Below are 24,955 nucleotides of genomic sequence, written 5' to 3' on the forward strand. Positions count from 1 at the left end.
AGGTATCAAATTGTTTGCATCCAGGTGATGCTTTTAGATTGGTGTGTCAAGTTGGAGTTTTGGTTTTGAAAGTTTTTAAGATATGGTTAGGTTTTCAAGCCAGAGATCCGGAAGTTTGGGTTTTAAGCCAATATTAGGTTTTCAAATTTAGGTTTGAAGCCTGGAGGATTTGAGGACGAAATGGATTGGACTTGAGGATTTGAAATTTGAGTTTTAGGTTAAAATTTCAAGACAGGCTTAGGTTTTAAAGTGTGGGTTTCGGGTCAAGTTGGGTTTGAAGTGTGGGTTAGTGTTTGAAATTAATTAAAATTGTTTTAAACTAAGGTGTCAAGCCAGAGTTAAGTTTTGAAGTTGAAATTTGACCTCTAGGTTAGGGTTTCAAAACAAACATTAGTGTTTCATGCCAAGGTTGTGGCTGCAAATTAAGGTTTTATCAGGGTTCGGGTTTCAAATAACAATCTGAACTCGGTGTTAGGGTTGGTGTTTACATGAAATTTACTTCATGTCGCTTTTGATGTTCTTGTGTACCAATATCATCATTATTTTTATTTTTTTTAAATCATTTCTTAATGATGCAAAAAATGTTTTGTTCCAGCAAGTAAGACGTGCGTGGGAGTTGAGTTTGGGCAATTTTGGCAGGGACCCTCGCCGGCCCCTTTCACCCACAACCCTCGGGCATCTCCGCAGTGGCTGCGGTTGAAGCTGAATTTGGCGAGCCGCAATCTTCAAACCGGCCCACTCCTCTCGTACTTGCCCTGAAAATCAAGAAAAACACCAGGAGATTACAACTTTGCAGATCCGGCTCCCGTTTAGCCTGCAGGCCGATCGGCCGATAACGCTTGCCAACATAGAGAAACCAAATATATAAATATTAATAAGCCAACAGTTTTGGGCTCAGCTCTCCTGGAACTCAGCAGGAGGCGAAGTGTTGGGATTGTTTCATGGAGGAGGGGGGATAGAAATGCAATTATGCTTCATCCAGGTCTGGATGGCTTCAGGGCCAGCGAGCGGGAGCGAGAGTTCACTTTCCCGACTTCAAATACGTGCTCGCTTATCAGCCAGTTGACTTTGTTCTTCCGAAACAAAAGCGGGAGGAAAATGCCAAGCGGCAACGTGCAGACGTGAAATGCACCCCTGCAAGTGGGCACCCACAAAGCAGCAAAGTGCTGAAGACTTTGCACTCGCCTCATTGGTTTGGGATGTGTTCGCACCTGTGTCAGGCTTTCAAATTAGGTTTTCAAGTAAGGATGGGGCTGCAAGTTAGGATTTCATGTCAGAGAGTTAAGAGTTTGGGTTAGGGTTTCAAATTTGAATTGGAAGACAAGGTTAATTAAGGTTTCAATTTTGGGTTTCAAGCCTGGATTTAGGTCTTGAAACTAGTCCCTTGAATTAGGGTTTCAAGTCTGGATTGTCATTTAAATTATGATTTGAAGCAAAGATTGGCGTTCCAGATTAGCTTGGGTCAGGGTTTCAAATAAGAGGTAGAGCTAAAAATGTTGGTTCCAAGTCAGGTTTAGCATTTCAAATACGTGTTTACATCATGCCAAGGGTTTAAAACAAGGGTAATAGGTTCGGATTAGGGGTTTAAAACCGGGTTATGGTTTTAAATTAATGAATTTGATGTAAATTTAAGGTTTCAAATTTGGGTTTCTGTCATGGGTGGGTTTAGATTTTCAAACTAGCCCCTCAAATTGGGGTTTCAAGACTGGGTTAGTTTTTTTAGATTGTGGTTTGAAGCAAAGATTGGGATTACAAATTAGGGTTTGAAGCCAATGTTCAACTTTCCAATTAGGGTTTGGAATGTGGCTATAGGGTTTCAAGTTGTCTTTCAAGGTTGGGTTACGGTTTGAAATGAGAGTTTGAAGCAAAGATTAGGCGTCCAAATTCAGGTTCAAAGCCTGTGTTAGGGTTTCAAATTTTCAGTTTCAGCAGATGTTGGTTTGATTGCAAACAGTGAAGTTGGTAGGGTGCAGATTGGATTAGATTAGCGTTGAATCATCCCCCTAATGCGTGTTGGTGACTCGACTCCCTCGGGTGCCATCAGAACTGAATGGAGGGGAACAATTAAAGGCAAACAACATATTGTGCACGTGTGTGTGCGGTGCATGCTTTTAACCATGTTCATCCATGACTAAAGCAAACAAAGGGGGCAGCATACTGGAGAAGTGGGGGTGATGGTTGTGGTCGGGGGGGTGTTATCTAATTACCTTCCAAGTCCTGCACGGGAGGCGTGAAAACACACACGCCTGTTACCTTGCCTGTGTCTTGTGTGGAGTGCCCCATTTGCATTCACATCACACACAAGTGCGGGATAATTGGCTTGAAAGCCCCGCTGGAAATAAACGCGCGGGGCAGATCTCCGCCGAGAGGCTAAGAAGGGCACGGCGACCAGTTACCCCCTCTTATAAACCCGCCCACAACCACACCAGGACCTGCGGGGCCGCCCCTTCATGAAGCATCTTCAAACATCCTCCAACAGTGGGGAATTCCCAAAGTGTCGTTCCCGGGATAAGATGCATTTGAGGCAAGAGGGGGTTTGGGGTGACCCTCAAGTGGGACTATGGATTCCTTCACTCTTCATCTGATCCTGGGTTAGCATTTCAAATTAGAGATTCAAACAAAGGTTAAGGTTTCAATGTAAGATTTGAAGACAAGGTTAATGTTTTAAGCAAGAACTGGGGTTCAAATTAAGGTTTCAAATCAGTGTTTTAAGACCCTTCCATACATTACTTCATTTTCTTAGACAGGTCAATTTGACCCCTGGCATTAGGGATGAAAACGTTTTCATCCGAGGGTTTCAGTTCTTGCGATTAATTTGCATTTGTTTGTGTAAGTTTGCGTGCGTGTGAGAGACGGTCAAGTTTGATGATGAGCATCATGGAATTGATGAAAGGCCTTCCTGAGGATGATTAGACACAAGTCTGCTTCTGTGCGTCAGTCCCACTGTGTCGTCATTGTTTTGTTTTTTTAGCGCAAGTCTGCGAGGGTCTTCGTGTGTGTGCGAGCCCCTCGTTAGCCCTCACATGTGAATGACACGCAGCTTCGGGGTTTTCCGTCTGTGTTTGTTGTGCGCCCTCCACCGGGACGCCCATTATCTCCAATTAGCTCGCCTGCTCCCGTTGACGGCGTTGATGCAAACTTGGAAGGGGTTCCACGATTCATCAGTTCTTGGATGAACAGTTCGGAATGGATTCATGAAGTTTGTTCCATTAGTAAACGTGAGGCGAGAGAGAAGAATGAGGCCAATCTTCCACTTCCACAATCCACACAACTAAAAATAATTTTTTCCATCCTCCCTTTGTAGTGCTGCGCGACGACTTCCGGCAAAACCCGACCGATGTGGTGGTGGCGGCGGGCGAGCCGGCCATCCTAGAGTGCGTTCCTCCCCGAGGTCACCCCGAGCCCACCATCTACTGGAAGAAGGACAAAGTGCGCATCGAGGACAAGGACGACAGAGTTACGGTGAGTAACCCGAAGCGCAACACAGGAAATGAACGGAAACATCTGACAACGCTAAAACAATTTCTCTTTTGTTTTGTTTATTTTTAGATCCGTGGAGGGAAGCTGATGATCTCCAACACAAAGAAAAGCGACGCTGGCATGTACATTTGTGTAGGAACAAACATGGTGGGAGAACGGGACAGCGAGACGGCACAAGTCACCGTGTTTGGTAAGTTTGATTTCCGCCTGTCAATCTCTCTTGTGTATGCCACAAAATTTGCTGACAATCTGACAAGTCCTGACTTAACACAAAGATGTTGAATTAGGCTTTACAACGATATATTATACAACGACATTTGGTAACATTCAAACCCCCCGTTGTATGTTGCGGGTCAAATTGACTAATTTATGTTCGTTAAACGTAGTTCATTTGGCTCTGCTTGGCTTAATTGTCATCATAGTGTGGCTTTGCGAAAAAACACCATTTTTGTCATTTCTTACATATTTATGTTTTTGGTATAAAAATGAATGCAGACATAATCCCAAAAACATAAAATGTAAAAAAAAAAGAAAAAAAAAGACAAAAATAGTCAAAAGTGTTTTTCACATAGCAGCAATATGTAATAAAAAAGTGGTTAATTTCCAATCAAATCTACTTTGAACAGCGATATAAGCATACAACGTAAGCTGTCGTTTTTGGATGATTAAACATACAGTGGGCCAAAGTGACCCATGAAAATTCAAATGAAGTATTACCTCTGTTAGTTAATGTCAGTACACAAAAGTGTTTTGTTTACACATTTGAATAATTTCTCCTGGGTCAAATTGACCCAGGATTATTATTGCTATTCCATGGAAAAAAACAGGGGGGTCCAAATGAAGTAATTCCTTTGTCATATTGACGCGTGAACATTTTGGTGCAACATGACTCAAACATGACAGGAGGCTTAAAATCCATAATTTTAAAAAAAAATCTCATTTTGAGCTCAGTCAATGTATCCTTTCAAACGTAAAATGCCTCTGCTGATATTTTTCTCCATTTGCAGAGCGACCGACCTTCCTCCGGCGACCCATCAACCAGGTGGTGTTGGAAGACGAGATGGTGGAGTTTCGCTGCCAGGTGACGGGAGACCCGCAGCCAAACGTCCGCTGGAGGAAGGATGACGTTGACGTTCCTCGCGGGAGGTAAACAACAAACCAAATAACACCTTCGGAAATATTGAAATGATCATCAAAATTTCATACCATGCTCCGCCCACATTAGATGGCGTTGGCATACAGCTTGGCAGTTAAACGTTGGCTATCCGTCAAGGTTCGCATGACTTCAATAGTAAACTCACAAATAATCACAAATTTTATATCTGTTGTAAATGTACAATAAAATGTATTTTTATTCCCTAAGTTTTCATACTCTTGTTAACAAAAAAAGGGAAAAAATTGTTAAATAAATAGAAATATGGCTGTATCTTTTAGTAATGCAGTAATTTCATAGTAATTCAGAAAATTGAGTTAAAATTAAAAAGATGTGCTGTACTCTAAAAAACAAGTGTGATATTGATTTGTGTTGAGGTCATTTTTCTGCCACTAGATGGCATAATTGCATTTGTAAGACATTGGTGACAGCGCAGTGCATTTTTCTTTTCATATTGAGAGCTAATCTTTAACATGAAGTAACTTGTGAAGTTCTACACATTTTTCAAATTGTAAAATACAACTTAACCTCAGTCTCCACAAATATATGCATTATTATAAAATGTGTTACTGCTAAATTTTTACGTGGACGTGTCTGCTACCTTGCAAATGGAATTCCCCCAGTACAGCCTTTCCAAGTAAGGGGCAATCATTAATCGTGCGTTAAAAAAATAAATAAATAAATAAATAGCGGTGTTAAACAAACTTTAAATTAACTCAAAATATATGCACTCATTTTGACACCCCTGCCCTCTCTATATATATGAGTGACTTTTGGGTGTTGTGTTTGGAACTGCTTAATTGCATCCATTTCCACAGTGACTACACTTCCTTGGAAGTCCCTGCAACTAACTGGCAAAGAGCAGCGTCATTGCCAGACTTGGCTTTAAACAGGCATTGCCTCACATGGCGATGACATCACCCTCAAGGCTAAAGCGTGGGCGGCGTGTTTGCATCTGATAAGGTTTTTTTGGTTCACTGGCCGCCGGGACTTTTTTTTTTTTTGTGCACTGTGCCAAAGGAAACATGCAACAAAGAAATGTTTGGCGCCACTTGTTGAAAGGCAGCTGACTCTGGAAACGAGTACGTACGTAGAGTATGAAAAGGACAGGTGAAACAATCATCACAGTCGATTAGAATGAAACCTCCAAGGTTGAGCATGATTCCGTAGGAAGTCAGTGAGGATGAAATCATCTGACTGTGTCGTCTTTATCTGACTGTCGCCTTCATTAAATCGTTTTTGACTGAGTTAAAAGGATGCTTCTATCTATCTCTCTATCTGTTGGTCTGTCTGTCTGTCGAATCACTCTCTCTCTCTCTCTCTCTCTCTCTCTCTCTCTCTCTCTCTCTCTCTCTCTCTCTCTCTCTCTCTCTCTCTCTCTCTCTCTTTCTCATGACAATGTCAAATTGAGCCTTGGAGCCTTTATTGCAGAAAATAGAAAATGGTCAAAATACCAAAAAAAAAAAAAAAAAAAAAGGTTCCAGAGTTTATTTAGTCTCCTAATTATGAATAATTTCCACTGGAAGGGAATAATTGCCTCTTTGTTTGCGGTTTTACTGGGAAAATGTGACATTCCTTTGAAGTGTGTATTACCTATGACAATATTAATTATTTATTTATATTATTATTATTATTAGTAGTAGTAGTAGTAGTATTAATGCTTATGACAATTTTTCGGTCACACTTTAGCATTCTTAATTGTCGTACGGTTAAAATAAGTTGACTGATGTTCATATAGTAAAATCTAAATAAATAAATACAATTTATACTTACATAAATGCATACTTTCATACAAACACAAATTATATCTTTATGTGAAAATGTTTTCAATTATTGATTAGTAACACAAAAAAAATTGCTCATGTGACGGTATTTATTTATTTTATTTTTTTTATGTATTGTATTTATTTATATTTTCTTAATATGAATTTTGAATAATATAAAATAATAAAATAAGTGAGAAAAAAAAAATATTTTTGAAAATGTTCAAAATAGCAATTCTCTCTCTCTCACACTCTCTCTCTGGTGACAATGTAAAATGGTCCTTTAGTCCTTTATTTGCAGAAAATAGAAAATGGTCAAAACACAACAACAACAAAAAGTTCCAGTGTTTATGTAGTCTCCTAATTATGAAAATTTTCCCCTTGGAAGGGAATAATTGCCTCTTTGTTTGCGCTTTTACTGGGAAAATGTGACACTGTCATTCCTGTGAATAACAAAAACGAGTAGAAATGACACACTGCTTCCCTCCTTTGCAAAGGAGGCAAGCTGGAGCCTCAGCTGAGCAAACAAACACTTTCATATTCTCCGCGGCTGCGAGACAAACTGGCTGGCACGTCCCTCACGCCAGGATGCCACCGTCTCCATTGGAGGACTTTTTCTTTTTTTTTTCATTATTTTTGGGGGTAATATGATCCAAATATAACGTGCCAGTCTTTGCAATATAATGAGAAGCCCACGGAGGATTGTAGGCAGCGCACGCATGCAGAAACAATTAAAACGGCAATCTGGCACACGTCAGGGAAAAGATCCATAAACGGCAAATGAAGTTGTCAAGTCATAACAGATGCTTTATTTTAACGGGCGGCTGATCTTATATATTCTTCACCGTGTCTCATTACACGCATGCAAGGACTATTGTAGGATGGCGGAGAACAAAAAGGGAGGAAAAACATCACACGTAATATTTAGAACACGGTTCAGGTAATAAGATCTTTTAAGAGCTAATTGTCTGTATGAGGTGAGATTTGATCTGGAGGGCAAAATCGTCAAGCAGACTGACTGACTGCAGCGTGCGTCTCAATGCGCTACTTGACTTTAATGTTGTTTTTAGCACCATTTCATACATTTTACGCTCACTCTATTTTAAACCGACAAATATAGGCATTCAATTTGCTCTATATTATTAACTATCAAATCGATCAGAAACGCTTCGTCACACGTGAGTATGCTGCTGACGAGCTTGATTGTTTATTTTTGCTGTTGTTTAGAAAGTCACTTTAAGCCTTACACTTGCTCAGGCCACGTGTAAGTGTCCGCCACAGGGCAGACAGTGACGTATTTCATTCATAAATATGTGTGCAATAAATCCCCTCAATTGTATTCTATTTTTTATAGCGGCACAATTGTGTGATAGGACCACCCCTCAAAACAGGCTAAGTTCCAGGATGCTATTTATCAAAGTTGTTGATGAGGTCAAACATGAGCTATAATTTGTGACTTATTTTCTCAAGCATGCTCGTGAAACTTGGGATCTGTTTGACATTGTGAAAACAATGAAATTGTTTGTTTCTTTTGAAGGCTGATTATGTAATAGTGTTTAGAGGGTTTGCATTTTAACTCTCCAGTAAAGTTTTCATCTCAGGACACGTCCGGTAGAAAAGTGCTTCTCTTGTCTTGGCACTTGCTTACATTCCCAGAACTCCGGCAATGATGTGTTGGATGATTGTATACTTTGTTCCCTGTGTGCGTGTGTGCACGCGCGTTTGTGTGTACAGTATAGCAACAGTGGAAAATAAAAGGGAACTTGGCTGCGCTCTGCAACGGCATTCCTGCTGTAATCGAAAACGGAGTTGTAGGCCAATAAAGAGCTACTGTTCCCTTGTTGTGTCTGCTTCCATGTGGCCACGACGGGCTTGCAGGGATTCTGATTCCAATTTGGAAGATGATGACTACATTTGACTTTGATCTTTGGAGGCAAAACCAAGAAAAAAAAAATCAAGCATGAATGAGCATGTCAGCAAGCCTTCAGTTAAATTTAGTGAGTAAATGAAAGCACAAAACATGATTCTCTTTCCACAAATATGCGCCTGATGATGCTATATATTGATGCATTTTTTGCACTTAAGGTTAGGATTATGAATCCGATTTTTATTGGGCGTGTCAAAATTAGTGCGTTATTTTTTATCAAATTTAAAGTTCCTTTACTGCCACCATTTTATTTTATTTTTTTAACGTGTGATGAATGACAAGCCCTTACATGGAAAGCCTCCACAGGTGGTAATTGCAGTCACAATGCAGCAGACACGTCCACGTCAAAATTAGCAGTAATAAATTGAATAATAATGCAAATATTTGTGGAGACGGGTCAAGTTGTATTTTGCAATTTCAAAAATGTGCAGAATTTCACAAGTTACTTAATGTTAACGATTAGATCGCTCTTAACTCATTTGCTCCCAAAAAACGTATAAATACGTTCTATTTGGAATAGTGTGCCAAAGACGTATTTATAGGTTTTTTATGTGTTTTTTTGTTTGTTTGTTTGTTTTATGCTAGACTCTAGAGCTTACAGAAGGCTTTGATACAGCCTCTCAACTGCAAAGAACGGTTAAAGATATGGTAGGTTATTACACAAAAGGCCAGCAGGTGGCAGCAGAGCAAAGGAGATCAACCAGGGCCATGTTGAAAAAAGCTCAATTACTTACAATTCGAAATAGATTTGTGAAAATTGATTAAACGTAGCTACATTCTAATGTGAATTGCTGCAAAACGGAAACAGATAGAAGTATACTTTTTTCCCTGATGAAAGAAGAGACTTTAATCTTTCTTTAGATAGGTTCATGTTTTTATAGCAAAGAACACAATATTCTGTGGGCCTTGCAAAATCAGTCCAAATCCAATGCACTGAGCTGTCACTGACTTACATATGGAATTATGCCATCTAGTGGCAGAAAAATGACCTCAACACAAATCAATATCACACTTGTTTTTTTACAATACAGTACATCTTTTTAATTTTAACAATTTTTTTATGAAATATGAAATTACTTTATAAATGACTAAAAGATTCAGCCATATTTCTATTAGTATAACATTTTTTCCACTTTTACGTCAACAAGAGTATGAACATTTAAAAATGCACATTTTATTGTGCATTTAGAACAGATATAAAATGTGTGATTAATCATGAACTATTGAAGTCAAGCGATTCACATTAGCGCGTTCACAGCGCCTGACAGTTAGCTCATCCCATAAGGATTTTGCAATACGCCACTCCTCTGCCCTCCACAACATATCCGCTGTACATTCCCCTTCAGAACAAAGCATCCAGTCATGACTCAGTCAAATAATCATTATGGCTTCTTAAGTACCTGTGCCGAGAGGTAGAACTGGCAGTCAGCAGCCAGGAATGCGTTCCCAATAAAGCGGCCTTTGAACACTTGCTTGAAGATATCTCATGACATTATTTTTTTAGAAAATCCGAGGATTGACGGCACACATTGAACTTGGCGGTGTACATTACTGTATATGTGCGTAGTATACATCCAACTGCATGCATGGCTTTTCCAGCTCCACGGGAAATGGACCGTGGTGACAATGTTCCAAAAGTATTGCCGCAAACTGCACTTTCGTGCCAGATGTAATTGTCCAAAGAATCACCGGCGCTAAACGACTTCACTTCCCTGCGTTGGGCGCACACACAGTAGGCTTTTAAAAGAATACCGTCCATCACTGTTTTATGACTACGTGTAATGAAATCCCACTCCATCGGACAAAGGCAACAATGAACAGTCTAAGTTACTCTCTTGTGCTGCGTAACTTATGAAAACAAACACGGATTATTGACTTTCATGACATCGTAAAAATTCAAATACAGCCTTTCTGTGTTAGAAATGGGGAAAAAATAACACTTGTTTCCATCACACAATATAGTTCGGGTTAGTACAGTACACGTTTTTGGTGGGTTTTCATTGTAAAGGGTCAGTGATGAAGTTTGTGTGTGTGCGAAATAGCCTTAAAATAAACACTTTGAAGGCTTGTTTCCAAAACACATTTTTTTCTATGTCTAATGCTTTTTCCAAGGATCCACAAATATCCAATGGGGACTGTCCCGATGTTCTGCATGTTTCTGTTTTGGGGTGGCGTCCGCATTTGTATATTTGTATACGCAGTGTTTTAAGTGGGCCGGAACGCACCGGTACAGAGTTCCGGGACTTCTAAAAATCTCCCTTGAGCGTTCCTGTACTTCTCAATGTGCAAAGAACGTACTGTCACAGTCTGTCAGCGTTCCGGTATGCTTGACAATACATATTTTGATCACAAAATGCTGTTCCGCTGAGGGCCGTTCATCCACTACACTTACATATAATATAGAAGTCCGTGCGCTGATCACCAAGTACATGATTACTCCAGTTGTGATATATATATATATATATATCAGTGCTGTTCAAGAGAAGCATGCTTGCGTCATTCAACGTGATGCTAGCATAGCCCGGTGCGTTTTTTTTGGGGGGGTTTTCGCAAGCCCGATCCTAGCCGACCCCAAAGCGTGTGTACAACCATAATTCTTGAGTTAAGAAAATGTTAAGAAAATCGCTACTGTACTGTCCTGGCTCAAAGCTGTGAGGGATGAACATTTGCGACGCTAGCGAATGTTGATTTCATGTCAGACTTCAACAGATTTCGTTCAAGGTTGCAGCGTTTCCTAAACGTTCTCAAAACAGTCTTAATGGTTTCCTAAATGGTCTTTCTTGTCACAAAGAAATTTCCGTGGGACAATTTATGACTGTTTTGAGAATGTTTCGGAAGCTAGGAACAAGGAAATTTCCATTAAGACCATTAAGACTGTTTAGGAAACCAGTCAGACATTTTAAGAATGTTTAGGAATTACTGCAACTTTGAACGAACCCTAAAGTGAAGTCAACATTGATTAGCATTGCAAATGTTTTCCCCTCAGAGGGATATGAGTTTAAGTGGTCCAGTCAACAACTTCTTTAGTTAGTTATGCTACTTTTGCTTGCATTTCTATGACAAAGTGTCACTAAATGATTTGCTGCTTTTCCGTACGCCTTTGTACTGTTGCTGTCAACATGAAATGGAGTTGACTGGATTGATAACTCCTCATTGCACAGTGTTTCTGTAACCACACATATAAATATAAATAATAAAGACCCTCAAGCTGTGTTTCCATCAAGTGCTAGTTTTGTTTTGTGGGATGTTGCATATTTTAAGCATTTCCATCATAAAGCGTTCCTTGAAAACAAGAATGTCCCATGTGAATTTCGACAGGAGAAGGCACACTTGAGTGTACCGTGTTGCTATCACCATCCCGCCTACGGAACACCTGAACCATACCGCTTGCTGGAAAATCACGCCATGCTATTCGTTTAGTTTGTTCTGTTAAATGGCCTTCCCTTTTGTGCACATCTCAATTCTGTTATGATTCTAAATGAAAGACAGCAGACATTTTTCAAGCTGCTACGGCAACCAACCCCCTCCTTCCCACTTCATCACACGCTTATCCTGTCAACAGCTTTTACAATGCACACATATTTAATTACTGCGAGCCCATTGAAAGCACTTTTGCCTTTTGTGTGCTTACTCCACGCATTCAGTCAGACCTTGACCGCCGTTCGCTTTATGAAGATGCACCGCGCGCACTCTGCGAAAAACACTTCATGAATATTGAACGCGTTTGCGGGGTTCCGAGCGAACGGCGTTGAATAATTGATCCGCCTCGCAATCTCCATTTGTCAGAATGCGCAGGAGGCGGCAGTAACCGGACTTTGGTTGTCCTTCTTTGTTTTAGAGTCCTGACGTTGCATCTGTTTCACCCGACAGGTACGAAATCAAGTACGACAAGGACGACTACGTGCTGAGGGTGAAGAAGGCGTCCGTCAACGACGAAGGCACCTTCAGCTGCGTGGCGGAAAACCGCGTCGGCAAGCTGGAGGCCGTCGCCACGCTCACCGTACGAGGTAACAGAACTTCATTCAGAAATCCTTTCGTCTCTTTTAATCTTACTTTCACATCAATGATGTTGACATATTTTTATTTCACTTATAAACAGGCCTCTGGTTGTCACCACTAAGTAGTATATCCCAAAAGTTCGTTCCACATTTCCTTTTTCTATTTGGTTTCAGGTATCATTAAGACACACGTGAGACCATCGGCACTTGATATCTTAGGATTTGCAGAACATGAAATAAGAAGTGTATATTGAGTTTTGGGATACCTTCCATATGTGTAATCTTCGCAGGCAAAACCCAAATATTGAGCCTGTTAGATAGATGCTGGTTAGCTTATCTTGATAGGTAGCTATATCCTTGTTAGCATAGTAGACAGGCAGACATGAAGCTCGGTAGCTCATTATCTGCTTTTAAGTTAGAATAATAGACAATTACAATGATAGCAAGAACAATAGCTAGATTGATAGCTATGGATATGGATGGATGATGTACATTTTTGTCACCCTTTCACCTTCTCTGTTATTTTATGCTGGTTATGGCTTTAACGTGTATAAACGGAGCCTTGACTGGGCAGAATCCAAATGTCAAGGTTTGCATTGACTGCTGACGCGCAAGCCCACCGAGATGGCGGCAGTCTATGAATCCGTTTAATTATTTACGTTTCCGAGGTGCCACAGTTTGCCCCTCCCTCCTTCCTCTCCTACGGTTGTCGTCGCCTTCACAATCATCCAGTCGCCAGCAAAGCCATTTCACAGTTTACTGGCGCACGCCGGCACCGTCTCACCTGGGGGTTTGCGGGGTTAATAAAAAGGTCCTAACCATAATTTCCCGGCATTGTCGGCACTCTTGCTGCCATTAAACCCGACTTGTTGGAGGTCCCCCGCGGGGGAGCGCTTAAAGGCGGCACAAGGATGGGATGGGCGGGGATGGTGCTGGGGCGCCTCGGAGTTTATCTGCAAGCCTGGTTCTTGGGAATCTTGGGATTGAAAATTGAAAATAGCACCTTTGGGATTTTTGCACCCTTGCCTGGCTTTTTGAAAACCATAAGTAGCATTGTAGCGTTGTAGGCAGAGAGGGTCCAGCTGGCTGCCACCTTGGACCACCATCAGAAAATAGGACCCTCCAAAACTGTCTACATTGAACCCCCACATAAAAAGTTAAGTTATAATTGCCTGAAAAAAGTAAAGAAAAAAAATCAAATAAATAATAATAATAATAATAAGAAGAAGAAGAAAATATGGAAATTTGTGATAGCTCATTTGTACATATGTGGGGATTCACTGTAATAGATTGTGACCAAAAACTGGACCTCCCATGTCTTGCTTGGTTTCAACATGTCATTCATTCTGACTTTTGATTTATTTTTTTCTTTAATGTTTTTCTTCTGTTTTTGTTGAATGTCTGTGTTTTATTTGTGTGTGTGTCCACCACTCCATTGTCGTGTCTCCAGATGGCCGTGTCGGTAAGTAACCATCCTTCTGATTTGACTCCATCCCGCATGCCCTCTTTGCATCCCAAGTGCACTTTGCTTTTAACACTTTTCACCAAGGCAAGTGAAACTCACATTTCTATATTAGAATTTATATTTGCACCTCACTGGTAATAATAGAAGGAGCAGTCAGACCTTTATACCGTTGGGTGTCCTGTTTGTCTGTCCTTCCCTCCACCCTAACAGATGTGACATGTCATGAATTAAATATGGGCACTGATCATGTTTTTGTTTTGTTTTTTTTCTGGGTAGGGTGACAGGAAGCAGAGTCTCACGTGTCATTAATGTGTCCTGAATCAAAATAGTATCAGCTTCCCCTCAGCCGAGCTGTGAAACGATCATACGATTGCATTCACCCCACTTCAATCGATTTTTTTTTTTCTTTTTAAACAAAGACTTTCCTTATTTCCTGTTTCCTGCTCTCCTACTCCCCACAGTCAAAACAGTTGATTACTTACTCCTTATTTTGTTTTATTTTATTTGTGATTTTGGTCACCAAAAATGAAGCGAACGAAGCTAAGCTAATCAACATACCTGCTGTGTGCTAACACAACTCATCTTTTACATGTCAAAATGTCTCTTTTACTTTTAAGTCACTGTCATAAACACAAAAGGGTCATATTAGTAGAATCATTTGCATTTGAATAACCCTTTACAACTAAGATGTAATCAGAAGCTAAAGAATCCAAGCTAACCACAAAAATGCTATCAGAACTCGTTAGGACATTAAAAGTCCTGATAGATAGTGTGCAGCAAACCTCTGAGAAGTAAAGATAGTGCCAACGCCATATGAGAGGTGTCCTTGTGCTGGTCCAGAAATATCAAATTATGTAATGCACGGTCACCATGGTAACAGCCCAGACGTTATTTTGCTAACACAAGCCACTGTACCATTTACATGATTTAAAGTTTGTTAATGTATGAGCAATTAATTACATGTTGCTTTAAATAAACATGAGCTGACTGGTACAGCGAGTCAAAGTCCAATAAGACACGGTCTTAGGTGATGCTATTTTACGTATTACAGCTAGCCAAAATAATTAGCAAGTTGTTGTTCAAAAAAATATTGCATTTTCATATCACTGGCTTTTTATTTTGGCATTTAATCGCAAACCGTCATCTATATGAAAATACAAAATAGTAAAATAGTTACCTTGAATGCTTATGTGCTACAACACAACGATGAAGATGATTCAATAAAGAGCGTGAGAAAGGACAAGGCGGCTGGGCTGGTGGCTGTTTTTTTTATGTGTTTATCGATGCCGTGTGTGGGATGGCGGAAGGCGCGGGAGGCAGCTGAGTCCCCGCCAGAGCGTGATTTAGGAGCTCAGTATCAGTCGCGGGCTTTAGAGCCACAAGATATCCAAGCTGCACAAGGCCAAGCGAGAAGGCTGTAAATCTGCGGCCATCTGTACCCTTCCCAACTGTGTGTACGTCTGTGTATCTTTCACAAATGCAACACACGTACACACACCGACGGAGGGATTACACGGAAAAAGCGGCCAAATGGGACCGAGTTGGGCCTTACTGGAACCAGCTGGCTTGTCAGGCTTGAGAAGTAATAAAAAGAAGAAGCGGGGAGGGGACACAATGTTGCGGTGCAGCAATTGTCTACGAAATCTACTGCTCACAGCCATGTACACAATTCAGTAGGACCACGAACAACACGGTAAGCATGAGGGTATAACGGTATGCGGTTAAAAAAAAATAAATAGTCGCAGTTCACATGTGGGCTACCCAGATGAGTAAAATAGTAGGGATGTAACGATATCCAAACATCACGATATGATATTATGACGATATGAAGGTCACGATACGATAATTATCACGATGTTGTGGGGGCGTTGGCGATATTTAAAAAAGATCACAATACTGTAAAAAAAGAGAGCTCATACTAAAAAAAAAAGAACAATATTGTGCTTTTGTACATAACAGCAATGCATATAAACCACCTACAATCTCTAATAACAATATTGAGGCACTTACTTGCTAATGCAAGCACACATTGATCGCTTCTCAAGCAAATTAGGTTCCCCTTCATCTGACAATTATCATCGATTTTAAACATAGAAGGCCAAAACATCCCTAATGAAAATTAAATTGCACTAATAAAATAGCAACTAGAGGGTGCTAGAACTGCACAAATGGAAATCAACCTGACTTTTTTGAACAAATGTGTTCCTTTTAAATATTGTGAACATGACGACGATATTGTGGCAGTTTTAATGTTGCGATATCACGATATTGCCCTTATCGTGACACCCCTATAAAATAGTCATAATTTTAAAGCTACCATTAAATTGTCCCATAAATGAAGACTTTCAATTCAACTCATATTTATTGGATGAAATGGAAGAGGGGAAAAAACATATATACATATATATATATATATATATATATATATATATATATATATATATATATATATATAGTCCTATTTTTTTAAAAAACAACAACAAACATTAATGCTGATGCTCAGGCTTCCTTTACAAAGACAGAGCAGTTACAATTTTGTGACAAACAACCAAAACCACATTGCAAGCCATGACATCCGCTATCCAGAGGCTGAGCTACACTGTGTTTGCCTCCAGAGTAACACGTTTGGCTCGAGTGAGAGGCAGTTGAATTTTCGACGAGGCTATCTCCTCTCCCCTCTTGCTTTATTATCGAACGGTCTGTGTCAAGTTGTCAGTGGCGAGATGTCTCACTCGGGCCCAACTGACGGCGCGTTACGAGGGTTCTGGCAGCAGTTTGACGAAGCCCACGAGTATCGACCGTGCCGGCTTTTCACTGTTCGATTTCAAATTTTGACACTTGACTTGCAGACGCGAGGTACAGCAAACATTTGCTTTGAATCCACTTTTCGCCAAATCGGACTTTAACCACCTGTTCGTAGTCTTGAGTCGTCTCGGTGTAATTGCTGTGTTTGTCAGCGTGACTGCCATTCATTCTCTGGATGAATGGCCAACCTGGTTGCCGTGGCGATGATCGTCGGTGTTCAAAGCAAAACCTGGAGATGGGGCTCCATGGATTTTGGTTTAACGGTGTGGTCTACTGTTCGTCTTTGCTTGAAAACCTCAAGTAACCCACCACTCTGGTGTTTGTCTTCATTCAGCTTGCAGCTGGTCATGCTAATGTTGACTTATTTCATTTCAGCTGCCCCACAATTTGTCATCCGTCCGAGGGATCAGATCGTAGCCCAAGGACGCACCGCCACTTTTCCGTGCGAGACCAAAGGAAACCCTCAGCCTGCCGTATTCTGGCAAAAGGAAGGAAGTCAGGTAAGAGCACGTCTCACACAACACTACGTCGTGTTACCACTTAGCACAAGTACAGCTCAGTTCAGTTAACCCTGCTACAGTTCAGATCAAGTAAACCCCAATTCTTCTGTACAACAGTTCCGGTCTGTTAACCCCGGTAAGGTTCAGATCAAGTAAACCCCAGTTGTGCTGTACAACAATTATGTTTCGGTTCAGATCAGGTCAACCTCGAGCGTACTGGAGAGCAGATCCATTCAGTTAACCCCGGATTTGTTTAGATCAAATAAACCCTGATTGTGATGCAGAAAAGTTTAGGTCAGCTAACCCTGGTACCATTCAGATCAGGTAAACAAACCCCAGTCGTACTTAAATGGGATGAATGACATCCAAAGGAAGGGGAACTGAAACGCTTATTTCATACATTTTGGAGCTTTCAGGATGGAAATGCAATATAATATACAATGGGTGGGATACATGACGTATAGAACTGAACTGTACTGTTTGGTGCAAAAGTTTTAAAAATAACCATTTCATACCGTATGCCGCTATGTGGGCTTTTTGTTGCTGCGCCACAACACTGGTAGATCTTGTGCTTCTGTCGGTTGACAGGTTGCCCGAGAATCGGGCTTCTAAAATGACTATGCTATGGAAATCCAACGACACTGTGGGAACATAATGTGAAACCAGTGGTTCTTAACCTGGGTTCGATGGAACCCCAGGGATTCAATGAGTCAATCTCAGGGGTTTGGCGGAGGTCAAGTCAAACACAAAGGATTTGTGATGTTTCACCACGCTTGGCCATCATTGGCTGCAAGTGATCACGCTACATTGCTTGGCCTATCTGTTATGCAGAGCATTTGGTGCACTCATTAGTCAACTTGTGGTTGTTGTGATGGTATGTTGTGGTGATTTATATATTACTGGAATCCCTTCATACTATGTCGGGCGAAAAAAGAAAGTGTTTGGACGAATATGTGCAATATGGATTCACATAGAGTGTATGGTGTTCCACAGGGTTCAATTCTAGGGCCTCTGCTGTTTTCACTGTATCTGTGTGTGCAATGTATCATGAAAAGGCTACTCTCCCTGTTCATTTTGTTCACCAGTAACCGTTTGTCTTAAAATTGGGGCGAAAAAGTCACATTTTATTTTTCATTATACAAGAGTTCAGTGATGGGCATAGGAAACCGGTGGGATTCAATACCTCCACCAAGGTTAAGAACCACTGGATTCTCTCTGACACAGATCTTCACAGTTGACTATCCCTCATCAGTATCTTTACTCCCGATGCAGCGGGGGGTTTTTCGGCAGCCGGCGGCAGCATGTGGCGGAGCGCTAATCGCTTTTCCCCGTGACCCGTCGCACTGATAAGAACGATCCCCTCTCTCACTGGAGCAGTTAAACCATTCAAATACCTGCGAATCCTTGCAACACTTGACAACAGCGCCAATTAGGAGCCAGTCGGGGCTTGTCGATGAGCCGGCTGATATGATTCAGTTGTGGATACGCTTCAAACACACACTCGCATGTAGCCTGCAGGGCGTCAAAGGACTCCTCGGAAGAGGCGCCTGTCGTCACTAGTTGCCGTGATGTTTACCACTAAACCCCCGGCATTGACTCACAAGCGAATTAACATTTTTTGGCGAGTGTCTCACTGCTGCTGTTGAACTTTGGTGGAGGCGGGCGAGTTCCGCCGAGGTGCGATGGTAATTATTTACAGCCTAACTCAGCATCGTTAATCAGAGTGAGTGACAGAAAATGATGATTCTTTCCCACCTTCTCCCTCTTGAAGAGAAGCAAGTGTTAAACGCTCATCTGCGAGGCATGTACTAATTTGTTACATGTATCGTTTCGGTTGTTCATTTGTTGCATTCAAGCAGTTTGTCGTAATTAATTACATCTAATGTGTTTGCTCTCCACCAGTGAAGATAGTTCTCCCAAATGGAAGTTTGAATGCAAGTTATTCGAAGGAGACAAGTGTCTTTAAAACATAATCTGTCGGTGTTCTAGCGACCAGGCTCGGGTGTAACCCAACTGACTGTCAGTTGGGGAAAAGAGATGTAAAAAATAGGGGTGTCAAAGTGACTGCGTTCATTTTTTAGTTAATCTTGATGTTTTCTTGATGTTAATTGGGCCGTTTGTCCACCTTCCCGCAGAACTTGCTGTTCCCCAACCAGCCGCAGCAGCCCAACAGCCGCTTCTCGGTGTCGCCCGGCGGCGCCCTCACCATCGCCTCGGTGCAGCGGGCCGACGCCGGCTACTACATCTGCCAGGCGCTGACCGTCGCCGGCAGCATCCTGGCCAAGGCGCAGCTGGAGGTCACGGATGGTAAGGCGCCGTTTCAGTCCGATTTTCATTCCAACGGCGATGTTAATACATTCCCCCCAGGCAACGTTACAAATGACGTCAAATGTAAGGCAGCTTGTAGGTCAACAAAATTGCTCATTCTTACTTTTGGCTGTGTGGCAATTTTGTTGCTAGGCAGAATTTGTTGAACCGTGAGAGTTCCCATTGCGGATTCCCTGGCAGCCCACAACACTTTCAGGATATGATCATTTAATACTTATTAATTTCAGTTGATCCATTGAATGATTGATTGATTGAGTTTTTTTTTCCTGGGAAACTAGCCAATCAAAAAGTTAATAGGGTGAAGCTTTTTATTTTTATTTTATTTATTTATTTGTTTTATTTTTATTTTTTACAAAACAGATTTCAGCAAAGTTTCAACATAAAATGCATCATCTCGCAAATAATGAAGTCATGAAGCGTTACAATATCAAAAATGGTCTCACAAAATTGTTCACCATTGTCAGGACAACAAAATTAGACCATTTTTATACACTTTCTTCTTCCCATTGGTTCAAATATTTAATCAGTACTTTCAGTTTTTTGAAAAGAATTAATTGAACCACACATTTTCAAATCCATCCATCCATCCATTTTCTTGACCGCTTATTCCTCACAAGGGTCGCGGGGGCTGCTGGCGCCTATCTCAGCTGGCTCTGGGCAGTAGGCGGGGGACACCCCTGGACCGGTTGCCAACCAATCGCAGGGCAAAACAGCAATCCATGGTTGTTTATTTTTGTAGTCTTTGGTGTGACCCAGCCGGGTGATTGAACCCACAACCTCCCAGTCTCAGGGTGGACACTCTACCACTTGACCACTGAGCTGGTCTTTCATTTTCAAATCATTTTCTTTATATATTCTTATATATTATTTATATATATTATTTATATACCAGTACTCAACTTCTGAGCATGGGTCATTGAAAAGCATTAAAAGTAATTAAATGGATTTAGCTAAAATTAAGGCCTTAAATGGCATTAAAATATATTAAATACGATGTTCAAGGGGATTAAAAATATACATACAATTGATTTAATAACATTGTTTTTCATGCTTTATTTGACATAAAACAAAGGAGTCACTCTAGCACATTTTAGCAATTATGAATGTGATAAAAAATATATATGTGTTTTTTGCAACTGCTGACTAGTTGTAATTTTCAATGAACAGAATGCAGTGCAAGAGAAATGCTACAAAATAGACTTTAAACTGGGAACAGATTAATGCAAATTCATGGAAGTTGTCAGTGTGCCTCTGAGAATGTTTCATTACACCCGTAGCAGTTGGTCAAAGCGAGTCAGAGTACGACGTCTGTCATTTTCCCGCTTTGAAAAGGAACTAAAGCACCGTCCTTGAGTTGAAGTTTAACGATGGCTTGGATGGTTGAGAGACTCTGTGATTGAGTGACTGCGATGGCGAGAGAGACCAACGTACGCGGCGACACGGTACGAGAGGAAGAGCGGGCAGTAAAGGTGGGAGGGAGGTCAGGGCCACACCTGCTGTTGCCGCGGCGGCCGCTGCGTGATTTACTGACGGCGTGTCCGCCAGGTTCAAGGAGATCCGTAATGAGAAATTCCTGATCCGGAAATCCAAGGCCCCTTCGGCGCGGCCTCCCGCATTCCGTAAGCACATCCATCAGGCTCGGAATGCGGACCCGCATTCCCAAAACGCACGGCCGCATCCCCGTCTGGGCCGTTTAGCGATTCTTGCGCAGCCTTGGTGTCGGCCTGGTGGTCTTTGTGAACACCAACGGGAGTGTATGTCTGGAAAAGAAGCAGCTGTGTCTCGCCTCCTTTTTTTGATTTACATCCTGCAATCATTCCATATTTCTCCCTAAAGCTTGCCGAGAAACACGACAAAATGGATAATCGTGAACAAATTACAGTCGGTAACTCACCTGCGCCAGCCACCTGAACCTCGCTCACCTGGCAACTCGCTGCAATAATGAAATTGTGGCCCCTGGTGGTCTTATCGGGAAATAGCATTTTATTTTATTTGAACCACATATAACATGGTGCAATTGTCAAAGAGAGGAAATGGGCGAAGTAAACTACATATTTGATTGGCTCTTGCCCTCACAGTTCCATTCATACACTTTTGAAACTGAGACTCCCCCCACTTCGCTTTTTAGCTCCATTTACAATTGACATTCTAAATTAAGTACTATTTGTTTAACAAGTACTTCATTTAAGAATTTTTCAAGTTACGAACCATCTCTTGGTCATTTTTTTAATGAAAATTGCAATATAAAAAATTGCAAGTACTGCCCCCTGGTGGTTAACACAGACACATCGCAAGAAACAACACAATGCCCGTTGAATTAAAGCATTCAATGAAACAAATTATAAACGAACTATTTTACAGCACTCTATTATTGTACAGTTCAATACTATGCAAAACCTTTTTTCTTAATTAAAGGCACGGTTTTCCGTTTTCACAATCACAATCACACAATCACAATCTACACCTCTGGACTTCTGTTAATGTGTGGTGGTGATTTATTTACGGGGCCAGGCGAATTTGTCGGCTGCATGACGTCACTCCCGCGGCAACTTGACAACATGCACAGATTTTTTTTCCTTTTTTTCACTCACACATGTGAGTGAGTGAGTGAGTGAGTGAGTGAGTGAGTGAGTGAGTGAGTGAGTGAGTGAGTGAGTGAGTGAGTGAGTGAGTGAGTGAGTGAAACGGAAATAATCCGTGAGTGCTGTCAAGTTGCCGCGGGAGTAACGTCATGCAACCGACAAATTCGCCTGGCCCCGGAAATAAATCACCACCACACATTAACAGAAGCCCAGAGGTGTAGATTGTGAAGGAGTTCAGGGGTATTTATATAGTGCATTTTCCTGAGTGAAAACGGAAGACCGTGCCTTTAAAAAGCGTGTTACAAGTGTGACTTGGGGTTTTTAATGGCATTTGTAATCATTTCAATGTGGAACGTTGATTTGAAATACATGTGTGTTTTGTCTGGGTGTGCAGCAGGCTTAAAAGCTGAAGTGGATTTGAAGGAATTCCCATAACTGGGAAACCTTATACCGTGGTCTAAAAAGTGAAGGGTGTGATAACGTGTTGAAAGGTTACAGAGGTCGTCGTCTGGCTAATTATCCCCCGCAGGTCTGCTGTCATTAATCCATAGTGTCTAATTAATGTGGCTTCTGCAGTTTGCCAGGGGGCTCGCGGCATTATTCAGCTGCACTGCGCCGCCGTTAAACCCCGACACCGCCACTCTTTCATAGAAGGAATACCTCCCCCCGGCCCCCAACACTCTTTTTGGCCCTTTCTTCAATCCACTACAACGATTCATTACCTGTGTAGTCTGTTTGTAGTGAAATATGCTTCAGCCTGTAGTTGGCGTGTTGGATCTCCTTTTCTGCCCTGACGATGTTTTTTTTTCTCCCAACCACATTCAGTCACTTGGCAAGAACCTGCAGCCAAACACATTCGTCTCAAAATAAGGCAGGGAGTGCTCAGAATCCCGCCACTCAGCTGTCCGGGATGTTGCTAAGGTCCAAAAGGACCACCGTTGGCATTCTGGAGTCTCTTCATGTTGTGGTTTGTTTTGTGGCAGTCCTGTCGGACAGACCGCCGCCCATCATCCGGCAGGGGCCCTCCAACCAGACGTTGGGCGTGGACAGCGTAGCTCTGCTCAAGTGCCAAGCGGCGGGCGACCCCATCCCCTCCGTCAGCTGGCTCAAAGATGGCGTCAGTCTGCTGGGGAAAGACCCGCGCATGTCCCTGCAGGAACTTGGCAGCCTGCAGATCACAAACATCAAGGTAGAGTGAGTGAGTGAGTGAGTGAGTGAGTGAGTGAGTGAGTGAGTGAGTGAGTGAGTGAGTGAGTGATTGATTGATTGATTGATTGATTGATTGATTGAGAGAGAGAGAGAGAATTTCATTATTGTTCATTTTTTTCAGTGCATTTCAATAATAGTAAAAAAAATCTTCACAATAATGTATTGTGTGTAACTATAAATTTTACCACAGATTGTTTTTCTTTTTTTATTACGTAGATTTCCAAAGTTAAAACAACAAAACATGTTTTAATTATCACAAAACTTTAATTTAATTAATCATTAGATAATTGAATAATTTTAAAATAATTAATCAATAATAATAATAATAATAATAATAATATAAATATAAGATTATTGATAATAATCAACATCATTGATTTAAAAAAAATAATGTCATTATTTATTTCTGCCTGCAAAAGTAAACACAAAATCGGTTCAAACTAATAGAAAAAAATTATTGGGGGAAAAAAATCCAGACTGGTGCAAATAGGAAAACATGTCAAATAATTGCAATTATTTTAAAGAAATTATTCAAGCAGAACTTTAGTCAGAAATCCAATTATAAATGTCTTAATTAATGTATTTTTTTCATAGGTAGGCCTTTTTAATAGGTACAGCTACAGACAGTAGATTAAAAATAATAGCAATTTCTTAAAATTAACTTTGTATTATACATATTTTAAAAAATAATTAAAAAAAAAATATATATATATTAATAATCTAGTAATATAAAATACATTTTAGTATAATTCTTAACAAAAAAAATAAATCTTATTTGAAATACAAAAAACTGAATGTGTGCCTAATGTTATGGCCTGTACATAACAGCTACACACATACGCACACACAAAATCCATCAGGTTGATTGACAGGAAGAAATCTTAAAGAGATGAATAGGCTACATTGATTTTTTTCCTTAATAGTTTGATGGTATTACTGAGTGTCCCGACAGCTCTAACAGGACTCGGCACCACGGGCTTGGATGGCCTCCAGCTGGAGAATACACAGAAACATGTCATGCACACCCCGACACACACGCATGCATGTCCACGCGCACGCACATTGAGAGTAGATTAAATTTAAAGCACTCGCATCTTCCTTTCCCCACTCTGAGACCTCGGTGGAATTTCTATTACGCTTGACAGAGCTGACGATCGCTGACATGTTATTGAATAAATGGAAAGAACACACACAAGCTAAGCAAAGCAGTGAAAGGGGACGGACGGATGGCTGGACGGACGGACGAGCCAGCTGTCGTCGGTCCAGGGGGCTCGTGTGGCCCGCCCTAAACGAATTAGCTTTGTTGTGGTCGGCGGGACGGCGCTGAAGTGAAGGAAGGGTGCTGAGTAGGAAATGAAATTCATTAGGAAATTAGCGTCAGCACTCGGTCGGCCAAGTTAGCTCGTAAAAGCGCTGGCGGCGACTTTTACGGCGCTGGGAAGCGAGTGATTCTGTTCGTATTTCTGTAAAGGGCTGCACATTTGTGTTGCATGAAGGCTTGGACACGGAACGTGAATTTGATTTGAAATTGTTTTCTGTTATTGTGTTGAAGCTGTCCGACTCAGGGATCTACACGTGCGTGGCCACCAGCTCCAGTGGAGAGACGTCATGGAGCGCTTTCCTTGAAGTCAAAGGTACATGGCGGCTTTATGACCGTGTGGATTTTCAATTTTTCTCAGATTCTACACGACATGGTAGCCATAGTTAAAAAATGTAGATGTTTGTCTCTGTTTTGGGCTAATCGC

At 41.2% G+C, this 24,955-nt stretch overlaps 1 protein-coding gene across 2 annotated transcripts in view; it reads left to right on the forward strand.

The window, feature by feature from the left end:
• The window catches only part of robo2 (roundabout, axon guidance receptor, homolog 2 (Drosophila)), a 366,592-nt gene that overhangs the window by 295,220 nt on the left and 46,417 nt on the right, over nucleotides 1–24,955 (forward strand). For both annotated transcript variants that reach the window (XM_077540592.1, XM_077540593.1), the window contains 8 exons: nucleotides 3,305–3,462; nucleotides 3,550–3,670; nucleotides 4,488–4,626; nucleotides 12,194–12,330; nucleotides 16,967–17,091; nucleotides 19,227–19,398; nucleotides 22,985–23,190; nucleotides 24,763–24,844. In XM_077540592.1, the coding sequence (XP_077396718.1) occupies nucleotides 3,305–3,462; nucleotides 3,550–3,670; nucleotides 4,488–4,626; nucleotides 12,194–12,330; nucleotides 16,967–17,091; nucleotides 19,227–19,398; nucleotides 22,985–23,190; nucleotides 24,763–24,844 (1,140 nt within the window). The remainder of the gene's footprint in view (nucleotides 1–3,304; nucleotides 3,463–3,549; nucleotides 3,671–4,487; nucleotides 4,627–12,193; nucleotides 12,331–16,966; nucleotides 17,092–19,226; nucleotides 19,399–22,984; nucleotides 23,191–24,762; nucleotides 24,845–24,955) is intronic.

The sequence above is a fragment of the Festucalex cinctus genome, chromosome 13 (assembly GCF_051991245.1).
Source record: "Festucalex cinctus isolate MCC-2025b chromosome 13, RoL_Fcin_1.0, whole genome shotgun sequence".
Lineage (NCBI taxonomy): Eukaryota > Metazoa > Chordata > Actinopteri > Syngnathiformes > Syngnathidae > Festucalex > Festucalex cinctus.